Raw genomic sequence first — 19,031 nt, forward strand, 5'->3', positions numbered from 1 at the left:
ATATAGGACACTCATTCCTTTAAAATTAGGTCATTCAGAAATGCTAAGCCAAAGTCCTGAAAATACTGACAATGCCTATCATATTGAAACAACTGGTTACTTATCCGTTGTTTTACTACTTTGTGAAGTTTTTAAAAGGAGGGATCAGCTTCAAAATGTAGAATTCTCTATCTCATCTCACATCCTGCAACCATATAATTTATGATTCTGAAATATCAATATTTATGACCATATAATTTCAAAACTAACCACTTACACTGTTTCATTCCAAGTGGAAAGAGTCTAAAACTGGACATGTAGCACAATGCTGTCAGGACCAATCTTCTAAGAAATGGCTTTGGTGAGTGTTTTTATTATAGTTCTACAAACTAAAAGACTCTCACATCTAATATGGAAAAATGTATTCAGAAACTGTAGAAACACGCTAGAGAAGACTCCCCCTGCCCCCCACCCCTTGTCATTTCCCCCATCTTTCTCTTCCTCTCTTTTCAAAAGAGTGAAACCAGATCATCTCAGCAGCATCTAAAATCTGATGAAGGTGAAAAGTATTTATTACTTAATCCCCATCTGGATGTGACTTTTTAAAAACTTGATATATAATTGCCATATAACATTACATTAGTTTCACGTGTACAACGTAATGATTCGATATTTGTATATATTGCAAAATGATCACCACGATAAGCCTCGTTAACATCCATTACCACACACATTTACAAAATTTTTTTTCTTGTGATGAGGACTTTTAAGATCTACTCTCTTAGCAACTTTCAGCTATACAATACAGTATTATTAGCTATGGTCACCATGCTGTATATTACATCCTCATGACTTATTTATTTTAGAACTGGAAGTCTGTACCCACTCTTTAATTAAAAGTGAATATGCTATATGAGTACAATGGATTACTACTCAGCAATAAAAAGGGAAACTAATACACATAGCAATTAGACAGTCTCAAAAATGTTATGAGTCAAAACTGCCAGACACAAACGAGTACCTACTGTATGATTCCATTCATATGAAGTTTCAGAGCAAACAAAATAATTTATGGTAACAGAACTCAGAACAGTGCTTCTGGTGAAGAGAGAAGGAATGACTAAGAAGTGGCCTAAAGGAACTTCCTGGGGTGACAGAAATGTTCTACATCCGACCGAGGTGTGCATTATACTAGTGTATACGTTTGTCAAAACTGATCAAACTATACACTTGAATATGTGCAATTCCCTGTATATAAATTATAGCCTAATATTAAATGAGAAGGCTGTCTTCTAGCTCTTTTTAGACTTTTTATTACCAAAAAATGTGAAATAATTCTTGGTCTCTATAAAGTACTCAGTATTTTAAAAAATATATTACCATTGCTCACCTGCAGTACATTTGATTTAACTTACCCATGGAAAAAATAGCTGGAAAGCACATATCAGAGAAACTATGGCCTGAAATGGGAAGGAGAACTGGCAATGATAGAGATTTTTCTAGTACTTTTCAATCTACCAGATCTGAAAACGTTTTACAAAAAATATTTTTTAAAGCCCTATGCTACACATTTATAGGTTTCATCTGCTAAAAGGAATTATTGCCTTCATACGATCTCAACATATTACACAGTCACCCAAACCACATGAATAAAAATTGTGAGTACACCCATAAGGAAGCAACTGGTTTTGTACTTCCTTTTTGTAAATGTTGATCACTATCAATAATAGCAAATGTAAGACTCCTGTTTAGGCAGCCTCATCACACATATATCTATCTCCCATGTTTAATAATAGACATTACTAACAATAAAACCTTTTATTGCACTTTATAATTCAAGGCCTAGCAGGGACATCTAACCAGCTCACAGAAGGAGAGAATGGAAGGAAGGGTTTAATTGACTAAGAAGTTAATGGATAAAACAGATATAATATTACTTCATTTGCATTTTAGTAGGCTTCACACAATCCAAAAAATATGCATTTTATTTTGTTTTGGTTTTTGGGTTTTTTTGGCCACGCCACGTGGCTTTTGGGATCCTAGCTCCCCAACCAGGGATTGAACCTGGGCCCTCGGCAGTGAAAGTGTGGAGTCCTGAATGCTGGACTGCCAGGGAATTCCTGAAATACGCGCTTTTACTGGTTTCCTTTCCCTGGTACATTTTTCTCTCCTCCTTTTGGAGACGTCAACACAAACAACCACATTCATGTGGAAGTAGTTGAATGAGACAGTTCAGCAAAACTTCTGGACCACTCACCTTATGTTGGCTATATGCTGCGGCACAGGCTGATGCTGAAAATGGTCAGGCCACGGATGATGCAGGCAGAAGGATGGAGAGGGCTGAAGACAGCACGTTGTCTGATAAACAGGTGAATGGTTTGGACAGAGAGATGCAGAATACTCTGAGTGTGGCTGCATGCAACACGAGGCCAAAGCAGGAGGTGCTGCAGGGCCAGCCTCGGGATGGCACTCTTGGTGACTGTCATGGGTAGTCAAAGGGTGATGGTATGGGCAAGGATGGCAGCACTGGGGCAAGATCGGAGGCGTTCTTTGGTTGTCTAAAGGCAGAAAGGATGGTTTAACTGTGCCATTAACTTGCAGGCATCCATTTGGACTCACTTTTGTTCTGGGCGCTTCTTTGGGGGTGAGTTGCTGGGCTGCAGGGTCTCCATCACAGGGGGGGAGGGGACTAGGGCTGGTAGCACTGGTTGCGATGCTGCCATTGCTCAGAATCACAAATTCGTTGTTTCCGCTGTTCATAGCCATGCTCCAATTTCTTGACCCTAAGAAAGAAAATGATATAAAATCATCCAGTTACAGTCAGGCAGGCGATCATGTAAAAAAGATAGGCAAACTATTTTAAAACAGCTCTTTGAAAACAAGGGCTCTTGCAGGAGTTGTGAAAGCACCGGGGGAAGCCCAGTGCACCTGCAACAGAACCAGCCATGGGTTAGGCCTCCTCTTCTTTCCTCCCAGCTACACCATGCACCTTGAGAGCCCTCTCCTATCCTACTGACCACTTCCTCCCTGCCCCATCTCTAGTTTCAGGGCCTGTCTTCTCTCCTCATCCTAGATGTGCAAGTATCAGTTAAGAATTAGAACATTTTAGGGCTTCCCTGGTGGCGCAGTGGTTGAGAGTTCGCCTGCCGATGCAGGGGACACAGGTTCATGCCCCGGTCTGGGAAGATCCCACATGCCGCGGAGCGGCTGGGCCCGTGAGCCATGGCTGCTGAGCCTGCGCGTCCGGAGCCTGTGCTCCGCAATGGGAGAGGCCACAGCAGTGAGAGGCCCGTGTACCACACACACACAAAAAAGAATTAGAACATTTTAGGATGGGGGTGGGAAGGGGGTAGAAGAGATAGAAGATACCAATATCATTCTTTAGCTTTTCAATAGTATCATGCTTGGGGTGTTCTGATCTAGGAATAATGGGCAAAATGAAGGGCTCCTCTGAAGCAATTAGTTGTGTAGGTTCAGAGAATGTGGATAATCTTAAGAATGTCTTATGTCTTTGAAAAATGTCAAGAAAATATGATTTTTCCTCTAAGTCACTCAGGTCCTAGAATAAGAATAAACAAAAGAAAATAAAAACGAATTAGCTAAGCTAAGAACTGTGGCAACCAAGATATCAGATGCAAAAGTTTTATCCCCTAAACCAATGAATGTAATGTTAAAAAAATAATAAAACATGCCACATAAGTTGCCATGAACTTAATAATTTGTTTTCTATGCTATGTCCTACAGGTAGCAATGCTTGCACATAAGAAAAAGAATACTATGGCTGGGATTTGCTTCAAGTGAGATTTTTGTTATTAAGTTTTTCCCCTCCACCAAAGGGTCCAGGCCTTCAATGTAAAGGAAAAATTAGTGTTCAAATTACCAGTAATATTTTTCTGTCCAGTCAACAAACAAAGGCAAAAACAGACAGCCTTCTTCCTCTCCCCTTGCCCACTTATCACCCTCTGACCAACATACACACACAATGTGGAAATGTGCAGTAAGAAAAATAGGTCATCACATGCTAGTGGTCTATTTAACCTACACGTGAAAGCCAACAAGAAAAAAAGAAAACCATTGTTTGCCTCACTAACCCTTCTGGCATGGCATTTTTCTGAGTGGACAAGACAGCTTCTGGAGAAATCTCTCTCCAGTCTCTCCCCACCTCTGTCAGACACACAGGTACTAGAAGAAATCGTCTCTTTTCAGTCTGAGTACATGTAATGACAAACCTGGGTCACCCATGAGGAAGATTCCTATGCATATTTTCACCCAATTTATAAACTGGCATGGCATTTTTCTGAGTAGACAAGACAGCTTCTGGAGAAATCTCTCTCCAGTCTCTCCCCACCTCTGTCAGACACACAGGTACTAGAAGAAATCGTCTCTTTTCAGTCTGAGTACATGTAATGACAAACCTGGGTCACCCATGAGGAAGATTCCTATGCATATTTTCACCCAATTTATAAACTGCTCAACAGGGGTATTTCTGAACAGGGAATGCCAGAAGGATGCATAACGTTTCAACCTGAACACTAATACCCAGAAGATACTCACTGTACTAGGATGCAAATTTAGCATTATTGACTTATTTTCCTTTCAGATAGAGCTCATCAAACACTCAAACACACACACACACACACACACACACACACATACTCATTCACCTATATAAACATCAACGCTGTAAGAAATGGAAGAATTAATGTAGACATTAAAAAATTTCTTCATAAATTATTTTAGTGGAAAAGACAAAGCATTTATAAATATCAAAACATACATGTAAATCAAGCAGATGTTACTTCTCTCATCAGCCTTACCGTCACTTTGGAAAGTAGTCTGCCAATCCTGACTTCCTTTTATAATGACCATTGAGAAGGATTTTTGGGGGGGCCAACCCACACAGCATGCGGAATCTTAGTTCCCCGAGCAGGGATTGAATCCACAGCCACTGCAGTGGAAGCACGAATTCTTAACCACTGGACTGCCAGGGAAGCCCCTGAGAAGGATTTTGAATTGTAGTAAACACAGTTGTTCTCTTCTTCAGTAAATCACTCCTGGGTATAAACACCTCCTATAAAACACTCAAATGATATCTCCAACACAAAGCATTGGTAGTTAAAAGTATTATCCAACTAGTGGGAAGATAAGGTAGATAAACTGGTAAGAGCCCTAAAGTGATCCAGGAGGCACAAACTCTAATCTTTTTGCCATCACTTTCTTAACGTGCCATCTCAGCAAGATCTGCTCCCTTAAGCTTCCTTTTACTGAAGGATATATTATCCTCCTTTTTGTTGTTAACAAAAGAAAAAGCTGTAGGCAAATGTTCTGAAAACAATAAAACATATTAATCAAAGGCCATCTAAAAAGGCACTAGAGTTTTTAAAAAGTTAACTGAAATTTAAGATGTTTATTTGCATGGTTAAGTGAAAGATAGTCTAGAAAAGGTAAGAAGCAATTGCTTGATGAGATAAATTGTCATTTCTTGGAATTAGAAACTCTCATTGTACAAATACTCCACAGAAATCACAGAGGGCATAAGCTTTCTCTTGCCTCTACCCATGACTCATATTCCCAAGCCTTCTCTTCAGACCTCAGCCAAGCTACCGGAGCTGATGCAATCTTCTAGGCTGAATGGGAAAATCAAGACCTCCTCTTGGCCCTTCCCTCAGGATAGAAGGAAGACTGTTTCTAGTTTGTCGATTTGTTCTGACCATCCTAGGTTGGTTAATATCATGTCAGATAGTCTATTTTTGGTATTTAATTCAATCAGCCCTATTGACTATAATCACAGCTGTCAGGTGGGTTACGCTAGTGAGAAGTATCTAACAAAAATCCTCAAAGTTTTCAAGTGAAACTGGGCTTAAGACAGAGTGCCATCAACCTGGAACACTCATCAAAGTACCCTGAAATCCTCTCTAGATCTAGTCTCCGAAATTTCATGTTTCCCTATCTTCTAATTAAATCTGCTTTTCGTCAGGAAAAATAATTTTTCTTTTTCTTTGTAACAAGAATTACAACTATCATTCTCTCATTTTTATTGCAAATGCATCATATTGTAGTTGCATAAGAGTTAAATAGATTTTTGCAGGCTGGCCAAGGGACCTAATCACCATTTATAACAGTTTTTCCCCAGTGTGGTAAAATGCAGTTCAAGTGCCAAATAACTGACTTACGAATGATTTCTGGAGCACAACTTGTTTTGTAACTTGGAGATTTCTTGTAATGAAGTAGGTACAAGTGGAGAGTAAAGAATAGTTTGAACTCTGGCTTTGGCTTGTATTTGAAGTAAGTCATATAAGCTTTCTGTGATTCACTTTCTTCAATCATAAAATGGGAACAATCAAATTGACTTTATAAGTTGTGGATTATAAGTAAAAAATAATAAAAAAGCAAAAGCAGACAAAAATTGTAAGTTCAGTAGATGTATTTGTGTAAGAATTCAGGTGACCAGGATAACAGCAAAGTTTCGATCTAAAGTCAAGAGTTGACCTTAAGGCCACACAGAGAAAGATTTTATTTCTTTAGAAATGAGACAAATGAGGAAAAAATTTGGTCTGAGCCAGAGAGAACAGGAAAAGAGATGAGAGAGTAGAAGATTCAACATCATAAAAATGAATTATTGTGATAAATGTAATATTATGTGATTATAAATGCAGTGATAATAGTATTTATGCGGGAAGTTTAAAATAAGTTTTGAATCAAATATAATGAACAATTTTAAAAGAGCTTGGATGAAATCACCTGTTTTCCCCAGGGCCATAACACACAGGGACTGCCAAAAGAAAGCTACTCTTGAGACACTGGCTTGAGGTGTGATGGAGCCCCATGGCCAGATATTTTAGTGTATTTCCTGTTGTTCATGAATATAACATGCCAATATCAATACATCCGAAGCCACTAACCTCACACCTCCTATTTCACCTTTTTTATACCAGCATTTTTATGTCCTGAGTGCTTTAGCTGTTTGGGGACTGACTATAAGGCCTTTGGTCAAAGACCATCTTTTGATTACATTTTAAAATTTAAGATATTTCTCTTTGAGCCTCAGTTCTTCACATGTATAAATCAGGATGGGAATCAATGTCCACCTCATAGGATTACTATGAGAATGTAAAAATATTTTGAAAACCATAAAGGGCTATGTATTTACAATGGAAGAATTATTATTATTGCTTGATTGAGTGATGAGAATATAAAAAAATATGGAATGATGTTTCCTAGTTCCAAAGCTGAAATTATGTTTTAAAATGTCATCAGAGGTATCTGTGGCTTAGAAGAAATGGCCTGGGTGGGTCTGAATTTGAAAGCTGACTCTACGGGTTACTAACTTTGAGAACCTAGGTCAAGTTACTTACATTCTTAGAGTCTCTAAGTCTTGATTCTTCTTAGAGTTAAATTTGTTTGAAATGCAAATTGGTGCAACCTTCTAAAAGAGCAACATGGCACTACTAATCAAAATTTGAAATACCCTCATCCTTTGACTCACAATTCTACTAGGAGTTTACCCTTTGGATATACTTGAACAATGTGTAAAGACAAATGTCTGGATAAAGATGCTGACTGCACCACTGCTTGTAACAATGAAAACTGGAAACCACCTAACTTATCAATAGGGGACTTAAATTCTGTCATATCCATACCTTGGGTACTCTGCACAACAAAAAAGAATGAGTTAAATCAGGATTATTGCTAGGGAAAGAAGTCCAAAGTATATCTTCATGTGTGAATAAAACCTAACTGCAGAAGAGCCTATGTGGTATGAATCCATTTCATTAAAAAAGTGGCAGAAACACACATGTATGGTTAGTATATACACAGATAATTTCTAGAAGGACATAAGAATATGCTAACATTGTTTCCTGCTGGAGAGTTCGACTGGGCCATTTGGAAGGGTAGAGAAGACTTTCACATTTTACTTTCTGTACTGCTTGCAACTTTTACTACAAATGTGCCATCTTCATAGTAATAAAGTATTAATGAAACAACATATAAAGTTTCTAGCACAGTGACTAATGAACAGAAGATAATTATTATTAAAATGCAAAAACAGAAGCAAACTTATTTCACCTTAAAAGGTAAACAGTCATCTCTTCACTGGATGCATTTTTAATTGTTTGTCTTCCAGTATATATCTGCTTTCTTACAATAGCACCCTATACAATATATCAAATAACTAGATAAAGCAGGAAATCAAAAAGGATTTAAGGAGCAAGAACAGATGAATACAAACTATTCGGGAAAAGGTTTTCAATTTATCTTATCTCCCAGTTTCCAAATTTTGGGAAACATAAGTTATTATTTGTTGGACCAAAGCTATCTATGAACCAAAAGTATCATGACTAGTTTCATAAGCATTAAACAGAGAATACAGAGAAGAAATATAGAGGCATTTCAATCAAATGTAAAGAGAAAAGTCATCAGAGCTCATGTGATTAGAAGGTTCAAACAATTACATCCTGCTCTGGGCTCAGGACACTTACCCCTATAAGATCAAAGGAAATTACCCTGCTTCAAAGACTAAAAGTAGTATCTCATTGAAAATGCTATCATATAATCATAGTAGGAACTGCTGGAATTATGGAAATTTTATTCATCAACATATTACATGTGAAAATATGCTAATGACACACAATTTACGCAAAAGATGCCGTCAAACTATTTAGGTGGCTCAACATCCAAAAAGCGTTATGAAAGATCTCTTAGTAGCTCCTTGCAATTGGAAGCCATAACTGTTTTTGTGGCCAGAAAACTGTCAAGTTAAAATCTAGAGGTATTGTTGAAGAGAATACATAGACATGTTCCAATTACCAGAGTAACCACTCAGCAAAGCCATCACTATCCTTGACAAACACAGGGCTCAGATAGCCTGAAGGAACAACATCTTCATCCGTATCAACAGTTACACTGGTACACCTCTGCAGTATTGCAAACACTTTCACACACATGATCTCACTTGAGTTTATACTCCGAATAGCCCTCAGAAAAACAGGTGTGGCAGGCATTACCGCTCTACTTTGCAAAAGAAAACTTGAGACACAGAGTCTCAGATGGTAAGGCCAGGAAGTCTGATGCCGAGGTTTTGAGGGCTTTCTGCTAAACTACATTCCATAAGCTTAGATAATGTATTCCAGAATAACCCTTTGCTTCATCAGCTTCATCACATCAAACTTAACAATAAATGGCAAGACTGAATCAAAAACAAGATCCCATATTGTAGCCAATCATCTTTTTCAGAAGTGATGTTCCCTATAACACAGTTTCACTAGACAAAATACAAAACACTGATAACAGTGTTTCTCAAACATAGGGATCACTTGGGGATGTTGCTAAAATGTAGATTCTGATACAGTACATCTGGAGTGGGACAAGAATCTTCCAACAACAAGCCCATACCGTTGGTCCCTGGAACACACTTTGTGTAGCAAGGCAAAAGCACAAACTAGGTGGGGAGGCTACAAGAGAATCAGGCCTAAGTAATGGCAAAATGATGCCCAATTAAAGCAGAATGGATGCAACAAGTAGGGAAATGATACCAGTTAACAGAGAAATAAAGTCCTGTTTTTCTAATTAAGACAGAAAAGTAACAAATTTTAATAGTAGAGGTTCTAATTGATAACCAAGTTTAATTATGGCTTATTTCAGGACTCCTAAACTGTTGTGTATATAGAAATAACAACCAATCAGATTTTAATCTTTTTAGTGTAATGTATATGGATTGAAGCACCTTGCCCAGTTAACTGGGTGAGACAATCTTTTTCTCTCAAGTGGTACTAGATATTGGAGATACCTGAAGTCTTTTTTTCATACCAGTTATAAAGGCAGTTTGGGAGTACCTGTATTCATTATGCACCCAACCTGTTTTAGTATGAAATTGGTCCCCTAAAATTGCTTGATACTTATCCTAAAATGATGGTCTCATCTCTTATCATTGGTACCAAGATGCCCTATTAATATCTAGTGCCATGGCAAGAGAAAAAACAGCTTCTCTAAATGAACCAGAGAAACAGACAAAGAAGTATATTTGTGGCATCTTCTATAGTGGGACTGTTAAAGCTGGATGGTAGGACATCAGCCAGGTTTTTTTCTCTAGGAATATATTTCCCTTCAAAGGGCTATTAAAATGTTTTTTTATCATCTCACTGTGTCAGACACTTTCCTCACAATACCTCTATGAAGATTTTATTAAACCCGTTATAGAGAAAACTGAGGGTCAAAAATATTACAGTGTAACTAATGCAAATCACATGATTGGGATTCAGTCTTAGACCAGCATGTCTCTGAAAGCGAGGCTTTGCAACCAACCTCAAGATGCTTCTAGGGCAATGCCAAGTTCAACTAGCTTTTATAGGACCACTAGAGGCTACTGATATAAAATTCAGTCTGAAGGTCCACGTGGAAAATATCCTCTGAATTCAATATTTCCCAAGACAGTTTTAAAACGTACAATTCAGCATTCAAGAGTGTCAGAGACATATTTCACTGAATTAAAAGAAGTGCTATCTACCCATGTATCATATTATCCAAACCCAAAAAGCAAGGTGATGGATTAATCTTTGTTGTCATGTAGTTCTGGACTATTTCAAAATAATATAATTGTGACCTGACAGCAAAATCTGTATCTTTAATCAAAGAATCAGGCCCTCTTAAGGAACTAAAAAGTATAGTCTTAAATAAAGAAACATAATCTTCTCTCCTTCTGAGATGAATTAAATTTTCTTATTTTTCTTTGAGTTCATGAACTTTCTACAATTAAACTCTCCTTCAATAAGAACACTTTAAGTATCTTCATTTAATCACCTATAAGCATTTTATATGCTGCAAAGAATTCTACAGAAATTAGGTACTACTGCTATCATTCCCCTTAATCATAAACTGCAATAAATTAGAAGCCATTTTCTCAAAGAAACAATGTTATACATTTGAGAATCTATACCACTTAACAAACATTTAATAAGAACCCACTAGGTATTACTGTGCTTTGCATCACACTACGAGAAAGCAAACTGTTGTGTTCTAGGAAATCTGAAAGTAAGGGATCACCAGTCTTTTACAATGAAAACTCACTGTTGCCTATTAAATTTTTTTTTTTTTTTTTTTTTTTTTTGCGGTACGCGGACCTCTCACTGCTGTGGCCTCTCCCGTTGCAGAGCACAGGCTCCGGACGCGCAGGCTCAGCAGCCATGGCTCACGGGCCCAGCCACTCTGTGGCATGTGGGATCTTCCCGGACCAGGGCACGAACCCGTGTCCCCTGCATCGGCAGGCAGACTCTCAACCACTGCGCCACCAGGGAAGCCCTAAATTTATATTATCAAGAAGGTAGTTTCAACTTATGCTAACAAACATCATCTTTGAAAATGAAATATACCATTGAAAATGAAATATAACATTTTTATATAACCTCTTTTAAATATGATTATACACAAGATGTATAGGTAAAGGCACCAATAAACTATAAATGTTACATGTTTCATTTTTACAAAAACCATTCATAATATTTACAAACAGCTTAATGATACAGAAGAAAAATTAAAATTGACAGATACAGTTTTCCCCTTGCCCAGATTTATAGAACTATATTGATAGATAAGAGTTAAAAAATATTAGGAAGCTATTATAGTGTATGTGCCATAGCAAATCTGAAGACACTGAATTTGGAAAGCAGTCTTATTGCTAGATATGAATTAGGTTGTCAAGGCTGAGATTTATACTTATGGGGTGAATGATAGGAATTTCAGGGCTGTGGAAACATCAGTCTCATTTTTCTCATGTTTTATGTTTAATGTACCTTTGGTAGAAGGTCTATGTGGGAAGAGAAATGTGGGTGTAAAATAAAGTTTATCTTTTACAGTCTGGGATAAATGATAGTCGAGAACATTATCTTTTTAGCATAAACACTTATCTACCTAACTATATATTTCAAGAGCACTATCACTATATTGCAGTTATTAAAGCAGTTTTCAGAGATCTGTTTTCTGAGTTCCTCCACCAAAATTACCATTCCACAAAATATTCACCACATCTCCCCACACTTACAAGTGTTATATCCATAAGCATCAATACCCTTAAAAAAGAGAAAGTATTCTTTTATCTTTGAGTTCCTATTTCAAAGATATGAATGAGTTTCAATTCTAAAAAGCTGCAATAATTTCTTTTAACCCTAAGTCTGAAGATTTATATTCATTTGCATAACTAAGAATATACAAAATAAAACTAGAGAAGATTCTATAGTCAGAAATGTCAATCTCTGGTCTTTCAAAAAAAATTCTAGAAAGCCCACTAAAAAGTTGTTATTTAACTCAAGAATCAGCTGAGACATCCATTTGGACTCTGCTGCAAGTCTTGAAGGGAACACAATAAATATAACAAATATTCACAAAGTTACAAGTCTATTACAGTGGTTTCAACCCATTCTGCACATTAGAATCACTTCAGTAATATGAAAAAAAATTACAGACACAGGGCCCTGGCCCCAGACATTATGATTTAATTCATATTGTAATGGGGTGTGGACATTAGCAGTTTTTTTTTTTTTTTTTTTTTTTCGGTACACAGGCCTCTCACTGTTGTGCCCTCTCCCGTTGCGGAGCACAGGCTCCGGACGCGCAGGCTCAGCGGCCATGGCTCATGGGCCCAGCTGCTCCACAGCATGTGGGATCCTCCCGGACCGGGGCACGAACCCGTGTCCCCTGCATCGGCAGGCGGACTCTCAACCACTGCACCACCAGGGAAGCCCGACATTAGCAGTTTTAAATGCTCCCCAGATGATTCTAATGTGCAGCTAGTGTTCAGAACGACTGATTTATACTTTACTTAATTAATGCTGTTCAATTTATAAGAGCAAGCAACAACCACTCAAAATATTCAATATTGGTTCAGAATATACTGCTTGAAATGCAGAATACTGCTGTATATTCAAAAACATTTGGACCTGGTACTCCATGTTAGACATGTATTATAGTATTTGGATTAGCTTTACTTCTTTTGGGGTTACCCTTGACGTTATAAGGGTGGGGACAAGGGTGCAGGGAAGAGAAATCCTTAATAAGACATTAGTTTGAGAGACAACAGTGTGGAATTCATGTGGGACAATGTTGTGGAAACACAAAACAACTTGTCACACAGTCTCAAGTATTTATAGATCATTTGGATAGAGTTTAGGGTATAGCCAATTGGACTAACAAGTTTATTGAACCCTCAAGAAAAAAATATCTCCCCAACCCCTGGTCAGTATCCAATATGAAGTCCCAAGCCTCTCTATTAAAAGAGCATGTTCCCTAAAGTTTTGTGCCAAAAAAAGAAAGAAAAAGAAAGAGAGAGAGAGAGAGAGAGAGAGAGGAGGAGGAGGAAGGGAAGAAGGAAGGAAGGAAGGAAGGGAAAAAAAGAGAAAAAGAAAAGGAAAAAGAAAAGAAAAAATACTTCTGATTGCATTTTAAGCATTTTAAACGTTTCAATTCTAGAGTCAGACACCCTCCAGACACCAGGCCTCCTATCTAGCCTCACATCCTAGTAAAAAAAGAATTAATCACAAGATGCTTTGGTAATAAACAGGACCCCCAAGAGGTGACAGGTTTATCTTTAGGCCATAAGATTTCATCTGAAATTATTCTGCCTCAACTAAAATCACAAAAAGTTGAGCAATCTATCTGTATCACTATAGCTCTTCCCAGTAGAAACAGGATCATATGACTGAGTTTAACTCATATTGTTGAACAGATCACAAGCATGTCTAAAGACACCATGAATCTTTAATACTTTACACATCTCAAAAACCTCAAAATTTAGCAGCTCAAAGGAGAAAACCAGCACCGAGATATGTCAAAATAAGAAAATTCTACATGCACGTATTGTGAGGCAAAAGAATGTGAAGGGATTTTTAAAAAACGTCTTCCATAAAGACAAAAACTGAAATCAATCACCATAAAGCACTTGAAAGTTGTTTGATTTAGATGGTAACCTGTTGTTTCTTCATATTACACTTAGAATTATCTAAGCTTTTCCCACCAATGCTAAGTATCTGACACCAGGCTCCACTCCCTGCTGTTTTGTGAAGTTTGAGAAGTAGCAAATCAAATTTCCTAGAGCAGCTCCCCAAATGGGTTCTTCCCTGCAGAGTCCAGCAAATCAAGTCTCAGGGGTATCCTTCAGTCTACTGAGCAAGTTGGGAAACATATCTTAAGGTATTTGTATGAGACAACAGAAGACATCCCTTTACTTAAAGGATGCTGAGATTTACTTTCAGCTTAGAAAAACATCAAATATTTGAATTGGATCAGTAAAGTAACTCTTAGCAAGAGTCTGGGTACACCTTTCATAAATCTTTTTCTATTCCTTACTTTAATTATCATTATAAATGCTTGTGCATTCTGCTGTTTGCTTTCTTGTATACATTAGGTGAACTGAAATTCCATCTACATCGTTCAAGTGGGATTCCTGTTTGCTCACAAAGGTAATTAAATCATATTTTTCAGTTAAATAGGTGAATGTCCTTATTTAGACAGCATATAATAAAAACTATTGAGAATAGTTTTCTTCGAATCTAATATGCGAGCCTGAAATAAGTGAGCCTGTTGAATAGTGATTAAAATGATAAAAGAATAGAAATTAAGAGAGAGAGAACAAAGGGCCACCCTCTTCCCCAAGTCTTGCTTTTCTCATATATTTAGTTGCTTTGTTTTATATTTTCCCCAAAAGGCTGAGAAGTTAAGCAGTTCATTTGTCTTGATCCTAAATACCGTTTTATTTCCCGTGTTAGGATGTGATCAGGAATTGTAATTTTTGAAAAATCAGAAATGTTCATACAGTCAGTGTGTCAAGGCTGTCCATCACCCATACTGAGCTATAAGAGAGTTATAAGAGTTGAACTGTTGAGGGTGCTCTGATCCAATCCCAGAAATGAAAGTAGTTAGAATGAAAGGTAAAGAATTGGTACACAGCAGACACTGAAAAGCAGATTTCCCCAGTTGCCAAAAAAGCATTGAGTGGTTCAATACAAACTAAAAAGACAACTGGGATTAGAGTAAAGTGTTGAATGAAACCATTTTATAATATATATCATTTCCCAGACTGAGGCAAGGTTAACATGTATTTACTAAACTGTTTTGTAGGTCATTCATTTCAGACACTTAAACATTACATATTTTTTCATAATCAATGCAAATAGTTCATGCTCACAATTCTATAATTCACGTCTAAAATGTAAGCTATATGAAGCGTGGAAGATACATAAAAAATACTCTGCCTTATCTTTGTATACTAAAACAAAAACTGACAAATGAAGTATAATCATCCAATAAAATACTCCAATATTTAAGATTTGGCAAAGAAAGCATCCTAAGATAGTTTATTAAGAGACATAATTTTTAAAAAATAATGCCAAGACTATTTAACATTTTAAAAAGTAGAAATGTGTCAGCAGACATTAAAACCATGGGAAGTAGTAAAGCCACTACCAGTGGAACACTCTAGAGTTTATTTACATAGTTTAGTGACTTCCCAGCCATCAAAGGGAATTGGAGTTTTCTTAAATTATAAATTATCATCTAAAATAACCCTCTTGTGGGTAAAAAGGACATATTCATTCATTTCCTTTCAACAGGAATACCTGTTAAAGAAAATTTTAGCAAATTGTAAAGTATGCTCTCTATTTCTTGCATTATCCCTGAAGAAAGTCATTTATGGTCAGTCAATGATTTGCATGAAATACCTCAGTTTTTGCCAAATTTTTATCCACTTGGTTTTTAAAATTTTTACATTTTACTACAAAACATACAAATATTTCACAAGTTAAACTAGTTTGAAATTTTCTACTAGTCACATGTAAATTATCCATTCTAATTTTAAGCAAAAGTAAATATGGCAAATACATTCTGATTTCTACTTTATGTAGTAAATACAATTATAATGCAGTTATCATTGCCACCATTAAAATGAATACAATGCACAAAACGTTTAATCACCTCAAAAACAACTTGAGGGTGTATAGCGAGATGTGTATTTAAAATGAACATTGATAAAAATTAAACTTGCTGTGGAAGTTTGGCTCGCAAGTATATATCTTCACGCAACTTCTCTTTTTATAAGTTGGAAGATGTTAATATTTTACTATTTTCTTACAATATTTAATTCACAAAAGTGGCTAAAGTGATTCCTACAATTCTACATCTATTTTTCTACCAACTGGCAATGAGAGAAGCACATATTTTCCAACTTCTGATCTAGATAGTGGTTAAAGAAGAATCTCAAATCATGAAACAGCTCAACAACTTTAAATCTTAAGTTTCTTCCCAACTTCATAAAAAAAGCACATTTGAATAAACCTTAAGAAACAACTTACCTTACCTTACTGTGCTAGACTATCATTCAAATAAACTTCGTAAGATTTTAATGCATTCAGATGCCATTCAAAGCTTACACTGAAAAAAAATTGTGAGCTGGAATTTTAAATTCAATCCAAGAAGCGCACAGCAAAGTTCATTTTTAAAATAAATTCTCCCCAAATAACACATTCACAGAAGCATGAGTAAATGTATTACCTTTATGTTAAAAGAAGAAACGTCCCTGGTTCAGTTTGGTCTGCAAATGATTGCAGTAGCCACAGCCGAAACTGGCCGCAGGAACAGAGCACACAGAGAGCAACCAGGGAGTCTCAGGAGTAGCTCCTCGGAGCGGAGGGACAGACGGAATGACAAGCACATGCAGATTGCTTTGAATTAAGCATGTTCGTTCGGGGCTGGAACTTTCCGTGTTTGCTCTCCTATAGGACAGGAGAGTTTTTCTCCTACTTAACCCCTGGGGGCAAGGTCTCAATAATGGTAACAGCTGGCATACAGAGGGGCTTGATCTGAGCACAAGGTCAGCAAGCCAGGATATGAAGGTGACATGTAATTTCTAGCCTTTTCCTGCTTCTACAGGGAAATTGCACTAAGGACTGTTTTTAGTTATAACTTCCTTTGATCTTTTGGATTTAAAGTTATTTAGTAGATTAAAGCCATGCTAGCTGATATTATTTGCTTGCTTAGGCTAACTTAAGTGTTACAGATTCAGTTTTCTGACACATAGGGCTACTGCATTTAAACTAACACAAATAAACACCAATCCGTGTTTATTTCCAAGTTCCGGGGATTCTTGTGTTCTTTCACAAATGGCTCTTGAGACTCTGCTTTTAAGGCAGGAAGTTCATAATTTTTAAAAGAGGCAGAGTCTTTTCTATTAAAAAGGAAAGTATTATTTAAAGCAGTTGTAAGTGTTTCTCTTCAATTTTCCTAAACAAAAACAGTTTGTTACATGAATTTGACCCTGCTTTTTATAAATTTGTGGTCCTATTGATGCCAGTATTTAAAATTTCACAGCCACAACAACATAAAAACCTTACAAAAACCTGCAAACAAATGCTTTAAATTTACAGGTGACATCCATTGGCAAATAAGTGATAATTTACTGCATCCATGAAATCTAACTTTTCATGACTCCTTTAATAAAAACGTATAAACAACTCTTTTAACAGGCTGTACTGATAGCAATTTCAAAATTAAAGAAGATAACACGAGTAATCAAAGAAAAAATAGGTAAAATTGGGCTTCATCAAAAGAAAAAACTTTTGTACATCAGAAAACATTATCAAGAAAGTGAAAAGAAAACCTAAAGAATGGGAGAAAATATTTGCAAACCACATAACTAAAAGGCTAGTAACCATAAAATATAAAAAACTTACAAATCAGCAATAAAAAGACAAATAATCCAATTTAAAAATAGGCAAAATTTTGGAATAGAGATTTTTCTAAAGAAAACATCCAAATGGCTAATAAAAAAGATGGCACATAAAAAAGATGTTCAACATCACTGGTTATTAAGGAGTGCAAATTAAAACCACAATGAAAGACTACTTGACATCCACTAGGATAGCTATAATCAAAAGAAGAAAGAGGGGCTTCCCTGGTGGCGCAGTGGTTGGGAGTCCCCCTGCCGATGTGGGGGATGCAGGTTTGTGCCCCAGTCCAGGAGGCTCCCACATGCCGCAGAGCAGCTGGGCCCTTGAGCCGTGGCCGCTGAGCCTGCGTGTCTGGAGCCTGTGGTCCGTGGCAGAGGCCACAGCAGTGAGAGGCCCACGTACCGCAAAAAAAGGAAAAAAAAAAAAAAGGAAGGGAGAGAGAGGGAGAGGGGGAGGGGGAGGAGGGGGAGGGGGGGAGGGAGGGAGGGGAGGGGAGGGGAGGGAGGGGGAGGGGAGGGAGGGGGGAACAAATGCTGGCAAGGATATGGAAGAACTGGAACATCATACACTGCTGGTGAGAACATAAAATGGTATAGCCACTGTGGAAAATGGTCCAGCAGTCCCTCAGAAAATTAAACATAGAGTTACCATATGACACAGCAATTTCACTCCAGGTACACTTGATCCTCATTATTTGTGGATTCCGTATTTGCATATTTGCCTACATGCTAAAATTTGTGATCCTCAAATAATCCTCACGGTGTTTCTCCATCCTTCAGATATGTACATACACAGAGTAGGGGAAAATTTGAGTCTTCCAACAAACATGTTCCCAGGTGAGGTTGAACAAGGTGACACACTGCCTTCTTGTTTCAGTTCTCACACTGAAAACAAGTGTTCCTTTTGCAGTCTATTTTGGTGCCATGTTTTTCACATTTTTGTGCTTTTGTTGGCAATTTCACTGTTTAAAATGGCCCTAAAGTGTCACGTGCAGTGCTGTCTAGTGTTCCTAAGTTCAAGAAGGCTGTGATGTTCCTTACAGAGAAAATACATGTGTTAGATAAGTTTACTTAGGCATGAGTTAATGGTGCTATTGTATGCGAGTTCAATGTTAATGAATCAACAACATATATTAGATAAGGTATCTTTAAACAGAAACACACACAAAGCAAGGTCATGTATTGACTGTATGTTAAAAATGTGACCAGAGTCTTGAAGGAACCTAACCCTGTATTTCCCTGCAGAGCAGTGACTCAGTATTCACTAATTCAGTGCTTGCAGAGACTTTAAAGAATGTAACTAGTGCAAATGAGGAGAATTGACTGTATATATACCCAAGAGAAT

At 37.2% G+C, this 19,031-nt stretch overlaps 1 protein-coding gene across 4 annotated transcripts in view; it reads right to left on the reverse strand.

Moving 5' to 3' along the window:
- Positions 1-19,031, reverse strand: part of DISP1 (dispatched RND transporter family member 1) — a 211,266-nt gene that overhangs the window by 49,539 nt on the left and 142,696 nt on the right. For 3 of the 4 annotated variants that reach the window (XM_060091391.1, XM_060091392.1, XM_060091394.1), the window contains exon 2: positions 2,237-2,762. In XM_060091391.1, the coding sequence (XP_059947374.1) occupies positions 2,237-2,745 (509 nt within the window). In that variant the 5' untranslated portion in view covers positions 2,746-2,762. Of the gene's footprint in view, positions 1-2,236; positions 2,763-16,512; positions 16,647-19,031 lie in introns of those variants that run through there. The other variant, XM_060091390.1, reaches the window with a different exon arrangement.

Source organism: Mesoplodon densirostris, chromosome 2, assembly GCF_025265405.1.
Source record: "Mesoplodon densirostris isolate mMesDen1 chromosome 2, mMesDen1 primary haplotype, whole genome shotgun sequence".
Classification (NCBI taxonomy): Eukaryota; Metazoa; Chordata; class Mammalia; order Artiodactyla; family Ziphiidae; genus Mesoplodon; species Mesoplodon densirostris.